Source organism: Schistocerca gregaria, chromosome 3 (assembly GCF_023897955.1).
Source record: "Schistocerca gregaria isolate iqSchGreg1 chromosome 3, iqSchGreg1.2, whole genome shotgun sequence".
In the NCBI taxonomy this organism is placed as follows: domain Eukaryota; kingdom Metazoa; phylum Arthropoda; class Insecta; order Orthoptera; family Acrididae; genus Schistocerca; species Schistocerca gregaria.
In genome coordinates this window covers 945,714,858-945,728,868 of record NC_064922.1, presented here as the reverse complement: position 1 = coordinate 945,728,868, position 14,011 = coordinate 945,714,858, and the positions used below count along the sequence as shown (strand labels likewise).

Sequence of the window (14,011 nt, the reverse complement as noted above, 5' to 3'; positions counted from 1 at the left end):
GCGTAGGGTGTAGGGCTACACCTATGTATATGGCCTCAGTTGATTTACTTTTGTCAACATACTCATTATTGTAGATGATGATGTTTTCCTTCAGAAGTGTGGTTCTTAGGATTTTTTTCATTTTTCTCACTTGTCCCCATTGCAGATGGATCACTCCCATTCTGGTTGTTGAATGGCCTGCCCCTCCTTTCTAACTTTCCCCAGCCTATCCCTCTTTCATCTGTAAGGAAGAAACTGATAATTCTAGAAGCTGGGTAGAGTTTCTTCAGTTTAAAATGTGTCTTTTGGCAATGATACTGGTATTTCATCTCCTGAAGGTAAATACTATGCTACTAGTTGACAAATCACACTGTTGGCATACACAAGTAGATTATTGTTGCACTATTTGCATTTCTTACCCCAGTTATTAATATTTATATATGTATTCATTATCTTAAAAAATTATGTCATTTTCAGTACTCATTGTGTAATTTGAAGGTAATAGAATAGTTCATGCAAAATAAAATATTATCTTGTACAAATGTTGTTGTGCTATAGAACTCTATAAACAAATGAAAATCACTACTTATATGGTGGTGGATTGTTAGCTCCGCTATAAAGTTTTTGTGCTATTATTTGCATTTTTCTGTTCTTAAAAGTTTGCAAGACTTCAAATTTTACATGTGTTTACAGATACATATTCTTCTCCGAATGGGATCGTCCTGCAAATATTAGTCGTGCTCACACAGATGGCAGTAACCTGATGGTATTTCGAAATGTTACTCTTGGTTGGCCCAATGGGTTGTCTGTGGACTTTGATTCTGATCGACTTTATTGGTGTGATGCACTTCTGGACCATGTTCAGCATTCCAACTTAAATGGCACAGATGTCAGGACAGTTAATTCACGTCTGATTAGACATCCTTTCTCCATTGTTATACATAAAGGTAAGTTCATAAACTTTATTTCTCTCCTGCTCTCTTATATTCTGTGTTGGGTATTATTGAAAGTTGTAATATTACTTATATTTGTATGGAATAGAGAAGTGTGGTGATGAAGGTGCTGAACTCTTATTTGGGAAGAACAAATTTCAAATTGAAAGCCAACCATGCAGATTCAGATATTTTGTTGTTGCCATATATTATTTCAGACAAATGCCCTATTGCATCTTTCAGAAATACCCTGGTCAATTTCCTTTCCATCTGAGCTCATGCCCTCATGCCAACAATCTGGCGAAGAATGGGACAATAATTGCTAACTGGGTACCTGTTTTATAACTTACATTAACAGAATTAGTTTATAACTATATGCACATGTGCAGTGTGTTTGGATTTTTTATTTATGAGAGGATGAGCTGCAAACAGATTTTAAAGGTACAGAATTCCAATCGTTATGTCTCTTTGCAGTGCAGGAGTAGTAGATAGATTGAAAGAAGGTTCATAAGACATGACTGCGGGAGTGTTTGTTTGGTATCAGTGTGGTTATGTAAGTGTATGTGTGCACTTTTTCCAGAAAAAGAGCAAGAATATTGTTTTCTAATATGTGTTTCTACACTCCACCATCAGCCTGTGGTAGGTGATTGGGTTGCCTTCCCTTATTTTATGTGAGGTTCCAGCCAAGAATTTCCATTATTATTAAGAAAGGAATTCAGGCATATATTAAATAGTCCATGAAGTACTCTTCCTATGATGACCAGGATGATGAGATTAGACTGATTACAACACACATGGATGAAGTCAAGCAGGTATTCTTCCTGTGCTCCATATTTAAATATGTGTACAGTTGGCCTGCCCTGCCATGCACTTAAAAGTGGTTTGTTGGGTATGGGTGTACATATGGATGTAGGTTTGGGAAGTTGACATGCATATTTACTGGAGTTCTAAGACAAAATTGTTTATTAGCCTTATTGACGTACAAAATATGTGTCAGACTCACATCTGGAAGACTGTATTATATTTTGATGCTGTCATGCATTGAGAGAATAAATGAAAAAGGCAACAAATCAGCAAGGAGAGCTCATTATGAAATACAGAAATTACAAATAAAACACTCTCAGCTACCTAAGTAAGTCACTGTAGCTGTGTTGCCTGTCTTCTAAATAATTCATAGCTTTATCAAGAAATTTTCCTGTGGTTGAAATAAGTTAAAGAAAGTAAGCAACAACAGTCTGTTTTTGCTGGTGAAAATGTAAAATTATAAGATGGAGTACAGATCCTGCAGTCACCTTCTCCGCCCCCACCCCCTCTCACCACAGTACCCCCAACCAGGTCCCCCCTCCCCAGTTGTAATGGAATGAAGCAAGAGAACTTTCAGATACAATGTCCATTCAAAGAGGTGCCACATGTGGGACTTACTACGAAGTAGTATGTTGCACCTAAGCAAAATTCTGCAAAAGTTTATAGTATCAGCAGTGAGCATTGTCTGTTAATGTTAGTCACTTAAGAAACTTAAGTTCTCAAAATGATTTCTGTTATTTAACTTCCTGCTATTTGATTGTCTATTAATATTGCATACGGATCTTGCTCATCTGATCTTAATAAATAAAGGGAATCTCGTTTCATTTGTTGTTAAGTCTCAATTAATTTGCTATTTGTGGAAATAAACATTTTCTAATTGGGAAAATAAGAGTAAATAAAGTTCATGAAGCCTGTTTGTAATTCATGAATCCTATTCTGTTAAAAAAAATGAATTTAATAAGTTTGACACCATCAATTGGCAGCAGTTTTGTAATATATCTAAAAACAAAGATGATGTAAATTACCAAACAAAAGCATTGGTATGTTGATAGAGACACTAACAAACACAAACACACACACAAAATTCAAGCTGTCGCAACCCACGGTTGCTTCATCAGGAAAGAGGGAAGGAGATGGAAAGACAAAAGGATGTGGGTTTTAAGGGAGAGGGTAAGGAGTCATTCCAATCCCGGGAGCAGAAAGACTTCCCTCAGGGGAAAAAAGGACAGGTGTACACTCGCACGCGCACACACACACACACACACACACACACACACACACACACACACACACACACACACACACACACACACACACGTATCCATCCCCCTAAGGTAAGTCTTTCCGCTCCCGGGATTGGAATGACTCCTTACCCTCTCCCTTAAAACCCACATCCTTTTGTCTTTCCCTCTCCTTCCCTCTTTCCTGATGAAGCAACCATGGGTTGCGAAAGCTTGAATTTTGTGTGTGTGTTTGTTAGTGTGTCTATCAACATACCAATGCTTTTGTTTGGTAAGTTACATCATCTTTATTTTTAGATATATTTTCCCACGTGGAATGTTTCCCTCTATTATATTCATATCAACAGTTTTTTAAAGTATACATGCAGAAGAACTAAAATACTGACAATATATAATGGTATCAACTTTTTTCTGTTTCAGACTTCATGTACATTACTGATTGGCGACTAGATGCAATAATAAAGCTACACAAGTTAACAGGTGACAAGGAAGAGATTCTTGTTCGAGAACCAACTACAAATCGGCTGTATGGAGTGAAAGTGTACAGTCATAAGGAACAGATATTCAGTGGCAGTCAGCCCTGTGCATACAATAATGGAGGATGTGAAAAATTATGTTTTGCTGTTCCACGCAATGAAACTCTTGGCACCCTTCAGGTAAGTTAGCTGATTGATAAGCATGTTTTTTCATATAAGCTGTCAGAAAGCAAAATATTTGTAAGGTAGCAGTACAAGATTACTACTTATTGTAGCTCTGGTGTTTGACAAGCTAAATTTTGTATTCTGGAGTTACCATCAGCTGCCATTTGAAATCCATTTTCTTTGTTACTTCTGAGTGTTTTCTAATGTCATTTATCCATCTTTCAGTAGATCATAACTTGGTCTACACTCATCTCTTCTAATCCAACAAAGGACTTCCATGGTCCATTACCATTCATTTGCTCAGCTATGTGTGCTATGTAACAAGTGATCTGTTTGTTTATTTCCCTGTCTGCACTTATAATTCCCAATGTAGATCTTCTGATTATTTATTGAGTAGCCCTCAATATGTGAATGACCCAGCAGCAAACATCCATGTCTCACAGCTGTAACTCAGTCTGGTGAAGTGCACTAAATATAAACTTTCCCTTTAAGAGAGATTGTATGGTTGGTTTTGAAAAACCTATTTCGTTCACCAAAAGCACTTAAGGCCATTTTTACTCTTTTGCCCTCCCTCTTCTCCTTGACATACAGTCTAAATCTTCATCTGTGTTTAGTACACCAACTCATAAAATGGTTTTAAGACTTCATTGTTCATTTATACTATTTTTTTCAATGTGTTCATTGTATATTATTTTAATCTTATTATCAAACAATGGAAAATCCAGGATGGAATGTAACATATTATGAGAAGGAAAAACATATAGTGGAGATGCTGAGTTGCAGATAGGCACAACAGTTTCAGTTGCCTTAGACTGCAGTCGTGTGTGTGGGTTGTGTTTGCGTGAGTGTGTGTGTATTTGCATATGCGTGTCTATTGTTGATGAAGGCCTTAATGGCTGAAAGCTATAATTGTGAGAGTCTTTTTATTGTGCCTATCTGCGACTCAGCATGTCCGCTGTATTTAGTCTTATTATAATTGATTTCAGGTCTAGTTTCAGACCTAGTTTCAAAATGACCTTGTTAAGTTCTTCCATTAGTTGTTGAAGTTTACCTATACTAGAGGCAAGCAGTAAAATGTAATCAGCAAAATTAAGATGGGTCATAGCCATTACGAATTCTGACTTTTGAAATAAGAATCCCTCTGTATTATTGATTATGTACAAAACATTGTCAGAGGTAAAAATTGTTGTTATTTTCTCAGTTCAATCAACAGTAATTTTTCTACAACTTAAATGCGGATGTCTTGCACATGATGGAGCGAATAAGATTCGAGTTAATAGAGAAATTTGCTTCGTATATTTTTGAGCTGCCCTGGAAATCAGTGGCTATATTGTTCTGTTATTAAGTCACCAACAGAGAAGAACTAATAACCTCAGGAAATGGATTTCACAACTTTGTATTGTTGGATGTTATCAGTATTATTCTCCTAACAATTTGCTGTATAGGTGAAGTGCGGCTGTCCTTACGGGGAGAAGCTAACAGAGGATGGATCAACTTGTGCTGCAGACCCCAATGCTGAGCCACCAGTTCAGGCATGCCCCAACTCCTGGGACTTCACTTGCAACAACCAGCGGTGTGTTCCAAAGGCTTGGGTTTGTGATGGTGATGATGACTGTCTAGACAATTCAGACGAAGAACAAAACTGCTCAAGTAAGTATAGTAACAGAGAGTGAAAACTGATGTGAATATATTGCCAACAAAGCGAGCTGTATCTAACACAATATGTGTTTCTGTGTAATGGTTAGAGATTTTGGCCATGTAGGAATAAGACTTGCTGGGGGTCAATTCTCAGTTTCGAGTAGTGTAATCTGATAATCAATGTACTACAAAATAGATAACCTGCAAGTAGTGAATAGCACATACGGTGACTGCTGTGCCCCTCCTATAAGAGAGCAGCCTGCGACCAACTACACATTTACATCTCGAGGGTGGCCACCATTCAGGCTGCATTTGCTGCCCCTGGCACAAGCTTCTATAAGCCACACAACCAATCCACTGTCGCTTCTTATGTTGGTAAATGATCCTGACAGCAACAACATGCCAGCTTGGTATTCACGGAGTTTCTGGCAGCCCTTAAGAGAGGTGCCAGGACTGCCACCAGTAGAGCACATTTCAGTGTGTGATCACAGGCACTATTTTTCTACATGATGTGACATGCCTACTTGCATGCCAGGTTGTATCTGTCCCCAACAACACCATTTATGCTGGTGCACAACCACGAAATGATAGTTCAGTCTTAACTATTGAACCAGTCATTCCTTCGATTGATCTGGACCTGGTGCTGACCACAGCAGCGGTTCCTCAATCAGAGCTCTAGCATAGGAACCATAATCAGACTGTCGCTGTGCTGTTCCTAACTTCTAATCCCTACTGAGCTTTGGGCTCTGACTCCACTTATTCAGACTTTGCATCTGGCCTCCTTTTACAGGGACCATGACTTATTGTGTTGTTATCTCCAGAACATTCCAAGTGAATCTAGACTTAAACCATTTTGTTACTCACTTTGGCCTTTGACCGCTTAATTTTTATTTGCCTTCCTTTTAGGGTCTCAAAGTACCAAACGGAATTTTATTTATATGTACAGTAACTTAAAACTCCATGAAGGAGTGTTTTGTTTATAAATATTTAATAAACATGTTCTACATTGTTTACGTGGATGGCGATCTCTTTGTGTCTCCACCAGCACAAGACATAACAGTGAGTTATAAGCAAACTGAAACAAAAGTGCTTTTAATTAAAGAAAACTGTGCTAATTTGTTTTCATTACTCTGACTAGAGCTATCATGATTATTATTGATAAAAGGATTTGGAAACATTGCAAGAGATGTTTGGATTACTCTGACAACCATTTTACTTATTGTATTGAAAGGATAAATTATTTGAGAAAACTGTAACATTAAAGGGACACAGGAAGGTTAGCTATTATGTATCTCCAGGAAAAGAAACTCCATTACTTCTCTTAGACATGCATAAAAGTACAAAGGCTATTCTAGTTTTGGGAAGTAGTAATTCCTTCCTCTGAGAGGAAAGAAGGATAGGTTGGAAAAGAAAAGAAAGAATTATCAGTTTCAACAGAAAAACAACGTTTGCACTGATTCAGTGAAGATTTTAAATTAGGGATACCTATAAAATGTTTGGTGAATGGATCACAGTGTTAGCGGCTACATGTACTTCCATAAAAGTTCATTGACATCTCCATAGAAACCGTGCTCCTTTTTTATTAAAAAATATTACAAAAAAACACCCATTTTTAAGAAAGGTGACAACAACAAAATAGAAAACTATAGACCAGTCTCACTCCTTCCTGTCTTTTCCAAAATAGTTGGGAAAGTTATATACAACAGGATTATAAACTTTCTTAACAAACACAACCTGATGTTCAAAAATCAAAATGGATTCATAAAAGGTAAATCAACTAGCACTGCAGCTGCTCAACTAATTGAAGAGGTGTTAGGGGGTATCGAAAGCAAGGAACATGTGGCAGGTGTATACCTAGACCTGGAAAAAGCCTTTGATTGTGTGAATGTTGACATCCTATTAGACAAGCTATGGAACATGGGCATTAAAGGCGCTGCTTATGACCTAATAAAGTGTTATATGAGCAATAGAAAACAGTTTGTTATACTTAAAACGGAAAGTGGTATCTACAAATCAGAGATCACTTGCATAAAATATGGCATGCCCCAGGGCTCAGTGTTGGGCCCCCTTCTGTTCTTGATCTATGCAAATGATATTAAATACTGTACTATAAATTCCAAAATTGTTCTGTATGCCAATGACATGTCCAATTTGTGTAAAATCGAATCATGTAGTGAACTAGAGGCCGAGTGTAATAATGTGACAAAATAAATTGTTCAGTTTTTTAATGAATGCCACTTGAATTTAAGCACCAGTAAAACATGTTTGATGGAGTTTAACAAAAGTAGTTTGAATAATGAAATTAAATTATACATTGGCAACGAAATGGTAAAGAAAGAGCCTAGTGTAAAATTCCTTGTTGTAACAATCCAAAGCAACCTGAAATGGGACACACGTATTGACTCCCTAGCAACTAAGTTGTCAAGAAATATATTTGCAATCAGTACTATTAGCAAGTTCTGTAGAGACACTGTAGTCCTAAAGACTGCATACCATGTTCTTTTCTCCTCTCACTTGAACTACGGTATTGAAATTTGGGGGGCAACAACCAAAGTTAATCTAGATAAGCTATTCATTCTTCAAAAAAGGGGTGTGAGAATAATTTGTGGAGCAAAATATAGGGAATCTTGTCACAACTTGTTTCCAAAAACAGAGGTGTTAACTGTTATAAGCACATACAGTCTAAAAGCCATATTGCTTGTGAAAAGACTGCACCCAAGCACTTATTCAGATTCCCACCAGTACAATAATAGAAATAAAGAAAGATTTTACATTGGCAGCCATAGAACAGCACTTTACGAAGGGGGCCTCTGTACGCAGGTATAAGATGAGGTAATGCACTGCCTAGTGCAGTCATGGCTCTTCCTGCAATTAAACTGTAACATCAGCTTAAGAAATTTTTAGTAAAACACCTTTTCTAAACACTAGAAGAGTACCATACTTATATGAATAACAACAAATGCTTTGTGAAATTATGTGAATAGAAATCACTAAACATCTTATTGTAATTTTGTTGTAAATTAATGAAGTATTCAGAAGAATGTGTCTTGTGTATTGTACAAATAACTTAAATCATTACTGTTTCTTTGTACATGTGCAGTATACCATTTGATGTTAAATAAAACTATTATTATTATTATTATTATAATTATTATAATCATCATGCAACCTTCCAGAACCAACATGTGGTGCCGGAGAGTTCCAGTGTAAAACAGGTCGCTGCATTCCAATGAGCTTCAAATGTGATTCTGAAAACGACTGTGGTGACTACTCAGATGAAACTGGTTGTGTAAATGTGACATGTGCTCTGTCTCAGTACCTTTGTGATAATGGACGCTGTATTCCTGAAACGTGGAAATGTGATTCAGAGAATGATTGTGGTGATGGCTCTGATGAAGGAGAATTCTGTAAAGAGAAGACATGTGCCTATTTTCAGGTAAATGTTCTGTACTATCTAGGTATTCTACTATATTGTAAACTCTAGTTGTATATTCTTTTGTTATTAGAAATATGTTTATTGACTGCATAATACATTTTATGTTCCATAACTTAATTGAAAGTGTTTTTTTTTTTTAAAGTTGGCTGATTAATTTTAATTACTTTTGCCAAAACATATGTAAACTTTATATTAATTACATACTTTGATATATACAGACTGAAACCAAAATCTGCACTGTTTTTTTGTTATATAATTTTTCAGTTTACTTGTCCACGGTCTGGTCATTGTATTCCACAGTCATGGGTCTGTGATGGAGATAATGACTGTTTTGATAATCAGGATGAAGAAGGCTGCCCACCAATAACATGTACAGCATCACAGTTCAAATGTGCTGATTTGAAGCAGTGTATACAGGAATCATATAAATGTGATGGTATACCTGACTGCAATGATGGTAGTGATGAACAAGGCTGCCGTAAGTAGTGATTTGTTGTATTGTTTGTGAAAAATTTACAAAGTCGATGCGGGATGATGTATTGAATTTTTATGTAAAATAAGCAGTGAAAATTGTGATCAATTTGATATTGTTCTTTTTGGTGGTTAGTGAAATGAATCTTAATTTGACAGTGACAGGATTAATGATTTATTTTAAAATCTGTGTCTGTAACATTGACATAAAATACTTACATGTGAGTATACCATGGATACTGAGTCATTTTAGACTGTACATTCAACTGATGAGAAAGCAATATTTATGAAGAGGTGAACGTTGCCCATAGAGATTTGACTGGGATATATTTGTTTTTATGTTATTTCTAATTATTTATTTAACATGGCAATATTATGACCATCAAGCCATGTCTTACATTTAACTAGGCATTCCACATTTTTTGTGTTACATCCATTACAGTAAGCAAAGTTATATCTAATATACAGCTTTATAAAATTTTTAATAATTACTGAAGTGCAAAGAAGTTGACATTCACTCATGAGTACAATGATAGGGACAGGTTATAGGAATGAAAAACCAGAATAAGAAAGAAAGGAAGAAATAAAGATGATACTGTTTTTAAGTACATTGAAATCAAAATACCAAAATATTACATCTATTCATAATGTTCACAATATCATCACAAAGTATTTGGAGAGGAATTCCACCTTATGCAAGACACCTTTGTAATTCAGAACTGCAACATTCACAAAACAATCATCGCAAAGAATACATTTCAGTGAAGAGAAAAACTTGTTTGGTCAGAAAACATTCTCAATTAAACATTCTCAATTTTCAGTATGTTTGAAGAATGAGGCCAAGTAGGAGAATTTCAGTGGAGGGGGGGATGAAATGAAAAATAAAAATATAAGCTGTGTATATGAATTTTTATTTTTTTTAATTGAAGTTTCCATTACATGTGCTCCATGAGTTGCTAAATGGATGCACTTTTATATGTAATACAACATTAAATAATACTGTTTTCTACTTCTCATCCATCAGTTTGCTGAAATGTTCTCCCATTTTGCAGCATCCTTGGCTCCGAATCAGTGTGACAGTGAGAAACAATTCCAGTGTAAGTCCTCAGGGATATGCATTCCCCGATCATGGCACTGTGATGGTACACCAGATTGTGATGACGGCTCAGATGAACCATCATCTTGTGGACAGGTAAAATAATTTACTGATTTGGTACAACTTTGCAGAGTAATTGACGACCCCCTAAGTCGAACAGTAGTTTATTTCAGTGGTACACACTGCTACTTGCTCCTCCCAGTATTCATCATGAATTTATAATTCTAGGACAGTAAGAAATACGTTACTGGGTTTGTGTGAATATAGGCCCCAATTTTTTTCTTAAATTTTTGCTTGAAAAATTATGGTGTGGCCTATAATTGAGATTTTCCCCTCAAATCATAAGTAATCAATTTCAAAAGGACATTTCAGTGGTACCCACTGCTACTTGCTCCTCCCAGTATTCATTATGAATTTATAATTCTAGGACAGTAAGAAATACGTTACTGGGTTTGTGTGAATATAGACCCCAATTTTTTTCTTAAATTTTTGCTTGAAAAATTATAGAGTGGCGTATAATTGAGATTTTCCCCTCAAATCATAAGTTATCAATTTCAAAAGGACATGTACATGTATCTTGTGGATCAAAATTAATACCATTACATGTTAGTGCAGTTACTTTTGTAAACCTTCAAAAACTAAGAAGAAAATAGCAGAAAAACTTACACCTTGTTTGTAAATAAAGTTATTGTTCTTGAGAAAAGAAACCACTGTGCCACTGCTTTTTAAGCACCACATGTAAATATTTGCACAGCATGTTCTCCTACATTATTTACTGTAGTGTTGTTTGATGTATCAGAATACATATTTTGTATTTTGTCCGCATTCCCAGTTAGGGAATCGAAACAAAAATTTTTGTGTTGAAGCTCGATCACGTAATGCTGGAAATATATCATACTGCTTTCATAAGCTTGAGGCAGTTTTTCTAACATTGTAGATCTGCAACAAACGGCTAGATTAGTTCAAAGAAAATAGCCAATTTTTTGCCAATATAATGTAATTGGATAGATAAAAAAGTCTCCAATCAGCAGCGGGAGAACACCCACTCAAAAAGGTTTGACTTGTGCAAGCTTTTGAAGCCAGTGGGTCCTCCTTCTGGCAGAAGAGTTGAAGGGGAAGGGATAGAGGTGAAGGAAAAGGGCTGGAGAGGCTTAGGAAAAGTGGTAAAGTTTGGGTAATTCACGCAGAACCCCGGGTCAGGGAACACTTATCGGATGGGATGAGAAGTAAAGACTGATTGTTGGGACTGCACCAGGCGAGGTTTGAAAACCTGAGAGCTTAAAGCTGAGAGCTTAAAGGTGCAAGACTGGGTAATATGCAAGACGGAGATTATTAATAAAACATTGTGCACAAGTTAATAAGAGTAAAAAGCTAAGTACATGTATATAAGAGATATGGGAGGGGGCTGTCCAAAAATAGACAGGTCAGAAAATAAAAGATGTAGAAAACTAAAATGGAGTGAAGAAATGTTGAGACGGAAGGAATAAAGAGCAGGGGGGTGGCGAGAACCAAGGACGTATTGTAGCGCTAGTTTTACACCTGTGGAGTTCTGAGAAACTGGTGTCTGGGAGAAGAATCCAGATGGCGCGTGTGTTGAAACAAGCACCAAGGTCACAACTGTCATATTGTAGAGAATGTTCTTAAATAAGATAATGAGCGTTGCTATTACACACCTTCTGCCTATGCCCATTCATCGTGACTGATTACTGGGTGGTAGTCATGCCGATGTAAAAGACCAAACAGACTTCACATAACAATTGGTATATGAGTGTCATTTCACAGGTGGCTGAATTTTATACTGTTATATCTTCTCAACTGGAAAACAATTGTGAAATTTTGTCTACTAATTAATGGTATATTACATGCTATTTTTTTCAGCTTGCAGTGGTTCTAATTTTTTATACAGACTATTGCTTTTATTACTGAAACTAAAAGCTGAGCAAAATGTAATACATCTAAAGAGAAACTGAATTGTTAAGGGCAGTACAAGACAAACAATGTGAACATTACTGTACTGCTCTCAAGGAGAAGGACAAAAAAAGAGTAGAGGAAAGCTGTAAAAACTATTTAAGCTGCTGGCATAGTATCAGGAAGAACAGTCATTGTTGAAAAGGCACTAGGAAAAAATGATTTTCGTTTGATCGTACATTGTCTTTAAAAGACGATATACCATTTCGTTGGGGCATCATGTTCCGTAAATAGCAAGAGGCTTTAGTGGTGTAGAGTGAGAAACTACAGAATACACCTCAGAATGCCCTTAGTAGCAATTTCTTGTCTGTGGTTGAATTGGTTTTTTTTTTTTTCTTTGCTTGACGCCGTAATTTTTCCTCTTCACACTTTGAAACTGTTTGTTGTTCAGTCTCATATACTCAAGCAAAGTGGTACCACACTGTCACTGAAACAACTTTGAACTTCCTGAACCTGAAATCTGGCCATTTTGTGTAAGTTTATGTGTGTTGGCCACTAGCTTCCTTGAAACCTTTAATGTTTTCTGATCTTTCTTTTTATTTGGAATACAGAATTTGTTGTATCAATACTTTCATTGTTGAACAGTTTCTTCAGTCATGGCCTATATGTCTTCTTATATAAATTCATGAATGTAAGATTCAGATATTGTAAAAGCTGCAACCTGATGCAATAATTAGTTTATTTTCAACAGTTTGAACAATTAAAACAATTGATTCCAGTCACTTGAGTATTTAGGGATAAAATTCGTATGGATTTGACTTACGAGAATAGCTTCAGTTTGAGGCTGCTTCATTATACAACACTGATTTTGTGAATGTATTGAGCAGCTGAGGTAGTGAAATGGTGATGGAAAGAAGGCAAACTGAAATATTATTATTTTTATACACACTCCACATCTGATTTGCAGTTCTTTTCACTGCTTATTGAATGAAATTATTAAATTGTTAAAGTAAATCAGGAAGTGTCCTCTGGTAACAGATACTGTTGTTAAAGAATGCAATCTTATACAATCTTGTCAAGACTGCTGCTGCAGATAACAGAATGTTGGGGGAGGGAAGACTGGCTAGCTCTACAGCACAGAAATGTCACTAAGGTTTATTATTATTATTATTATTATTATTATTATTATTATTATTATTATTATTATTATGCATATTAACTGCTCAGTGATGGACTGCAGCTTTCAGTGGTTTCAACCAGAGGTGGGCACATAATATTAAGCAGCAGCAGATCCAGAAATATCATCTGTCATGGGCAGAGACAAAAAAGAATAGTATGTAATTTGTTGTCCTCATTTTTGTATATTGTTTCCATTTTGCAGTTCCCATTATCATAATAATTACAATGAAGCTGCTTTGATCTACCCTTATGTACTTGAACTGCATTTTTCTTCTTTTAATGCTGTTTGTATGTTTACTGTTGTAGATTGACTGCCAAATGGGTTTCTTCAGGTGCAACAATTCACAGTGTGTGTTCAAGGCTTATATTTGTGATGGCAAAAATGATTGTGAAGATGGATCAGATGAAGACGCAAGACATGCATGTGGCCCACCTCCATTCAGGTATTGCCTTTGGATATGTTTTAACTTTTGTTACTGTTTTCCTTTAGTTTCTATGTGGAATTTGGTCAAATATATTTCACCATACTGCCAAATTTATATATTTATTTAGCCAAAAAATCTTTACAAGTTGTGGGACACACACACACACACACACACACACACACACACACACACACACACACACACAGAAAGTACAGAAACAGTAATATGTCAACAATAAATGAATTTTCTGCTTTATTATTA

At 36.0% G+C, this 14,011-nt stretch overlaps 1 protein-coding gene across 2 annotated transcripts in view; it reads left to right on the top strand.

Moving 5' to 3' along the window:
- Positions 1 to 14,011, top strand: part of LOC126355878 (low-density lipoprotein receptor-related protein 2) — a 1,254,105-nt gene that overhangs the window by 1,123,412 nt on the left and 116,682 nt on the right. For both annotated transcript variants that reach the window (XM_050006377.1, XM_050006378.1), the window contains 7 exons: positions 673 to 926; positions 3,377 to 3,612; positions 5,043 to 5,247; positions 8,412 to 8,671; positions 8,936 to 9,149; positions 10,195 to 10,334; positions 13,632 to 13,768. In XM_050006377.1, coding sequence (XP_049862334.1) covers positions 673 to 926; positions 3,377 to 3,612; positions 5,043 to 5,247; positions 8,412 to 8,671; positions 8,936 to 9,149; positions 10,195 to 10,334; positions 13,632 to 13,768 — 1,446 coding nt within the window. The remainder of the gene's footprint in view (positions 1 to 672; positions 927 to 3,376; positions 3,613 to 5,042; positions 5,248 to 8,411; positions 8,672 to 8,935; positions 9,150 to 10,194; positions 10,335 to 13,631; positions 13,769 to 14,011) is intronic.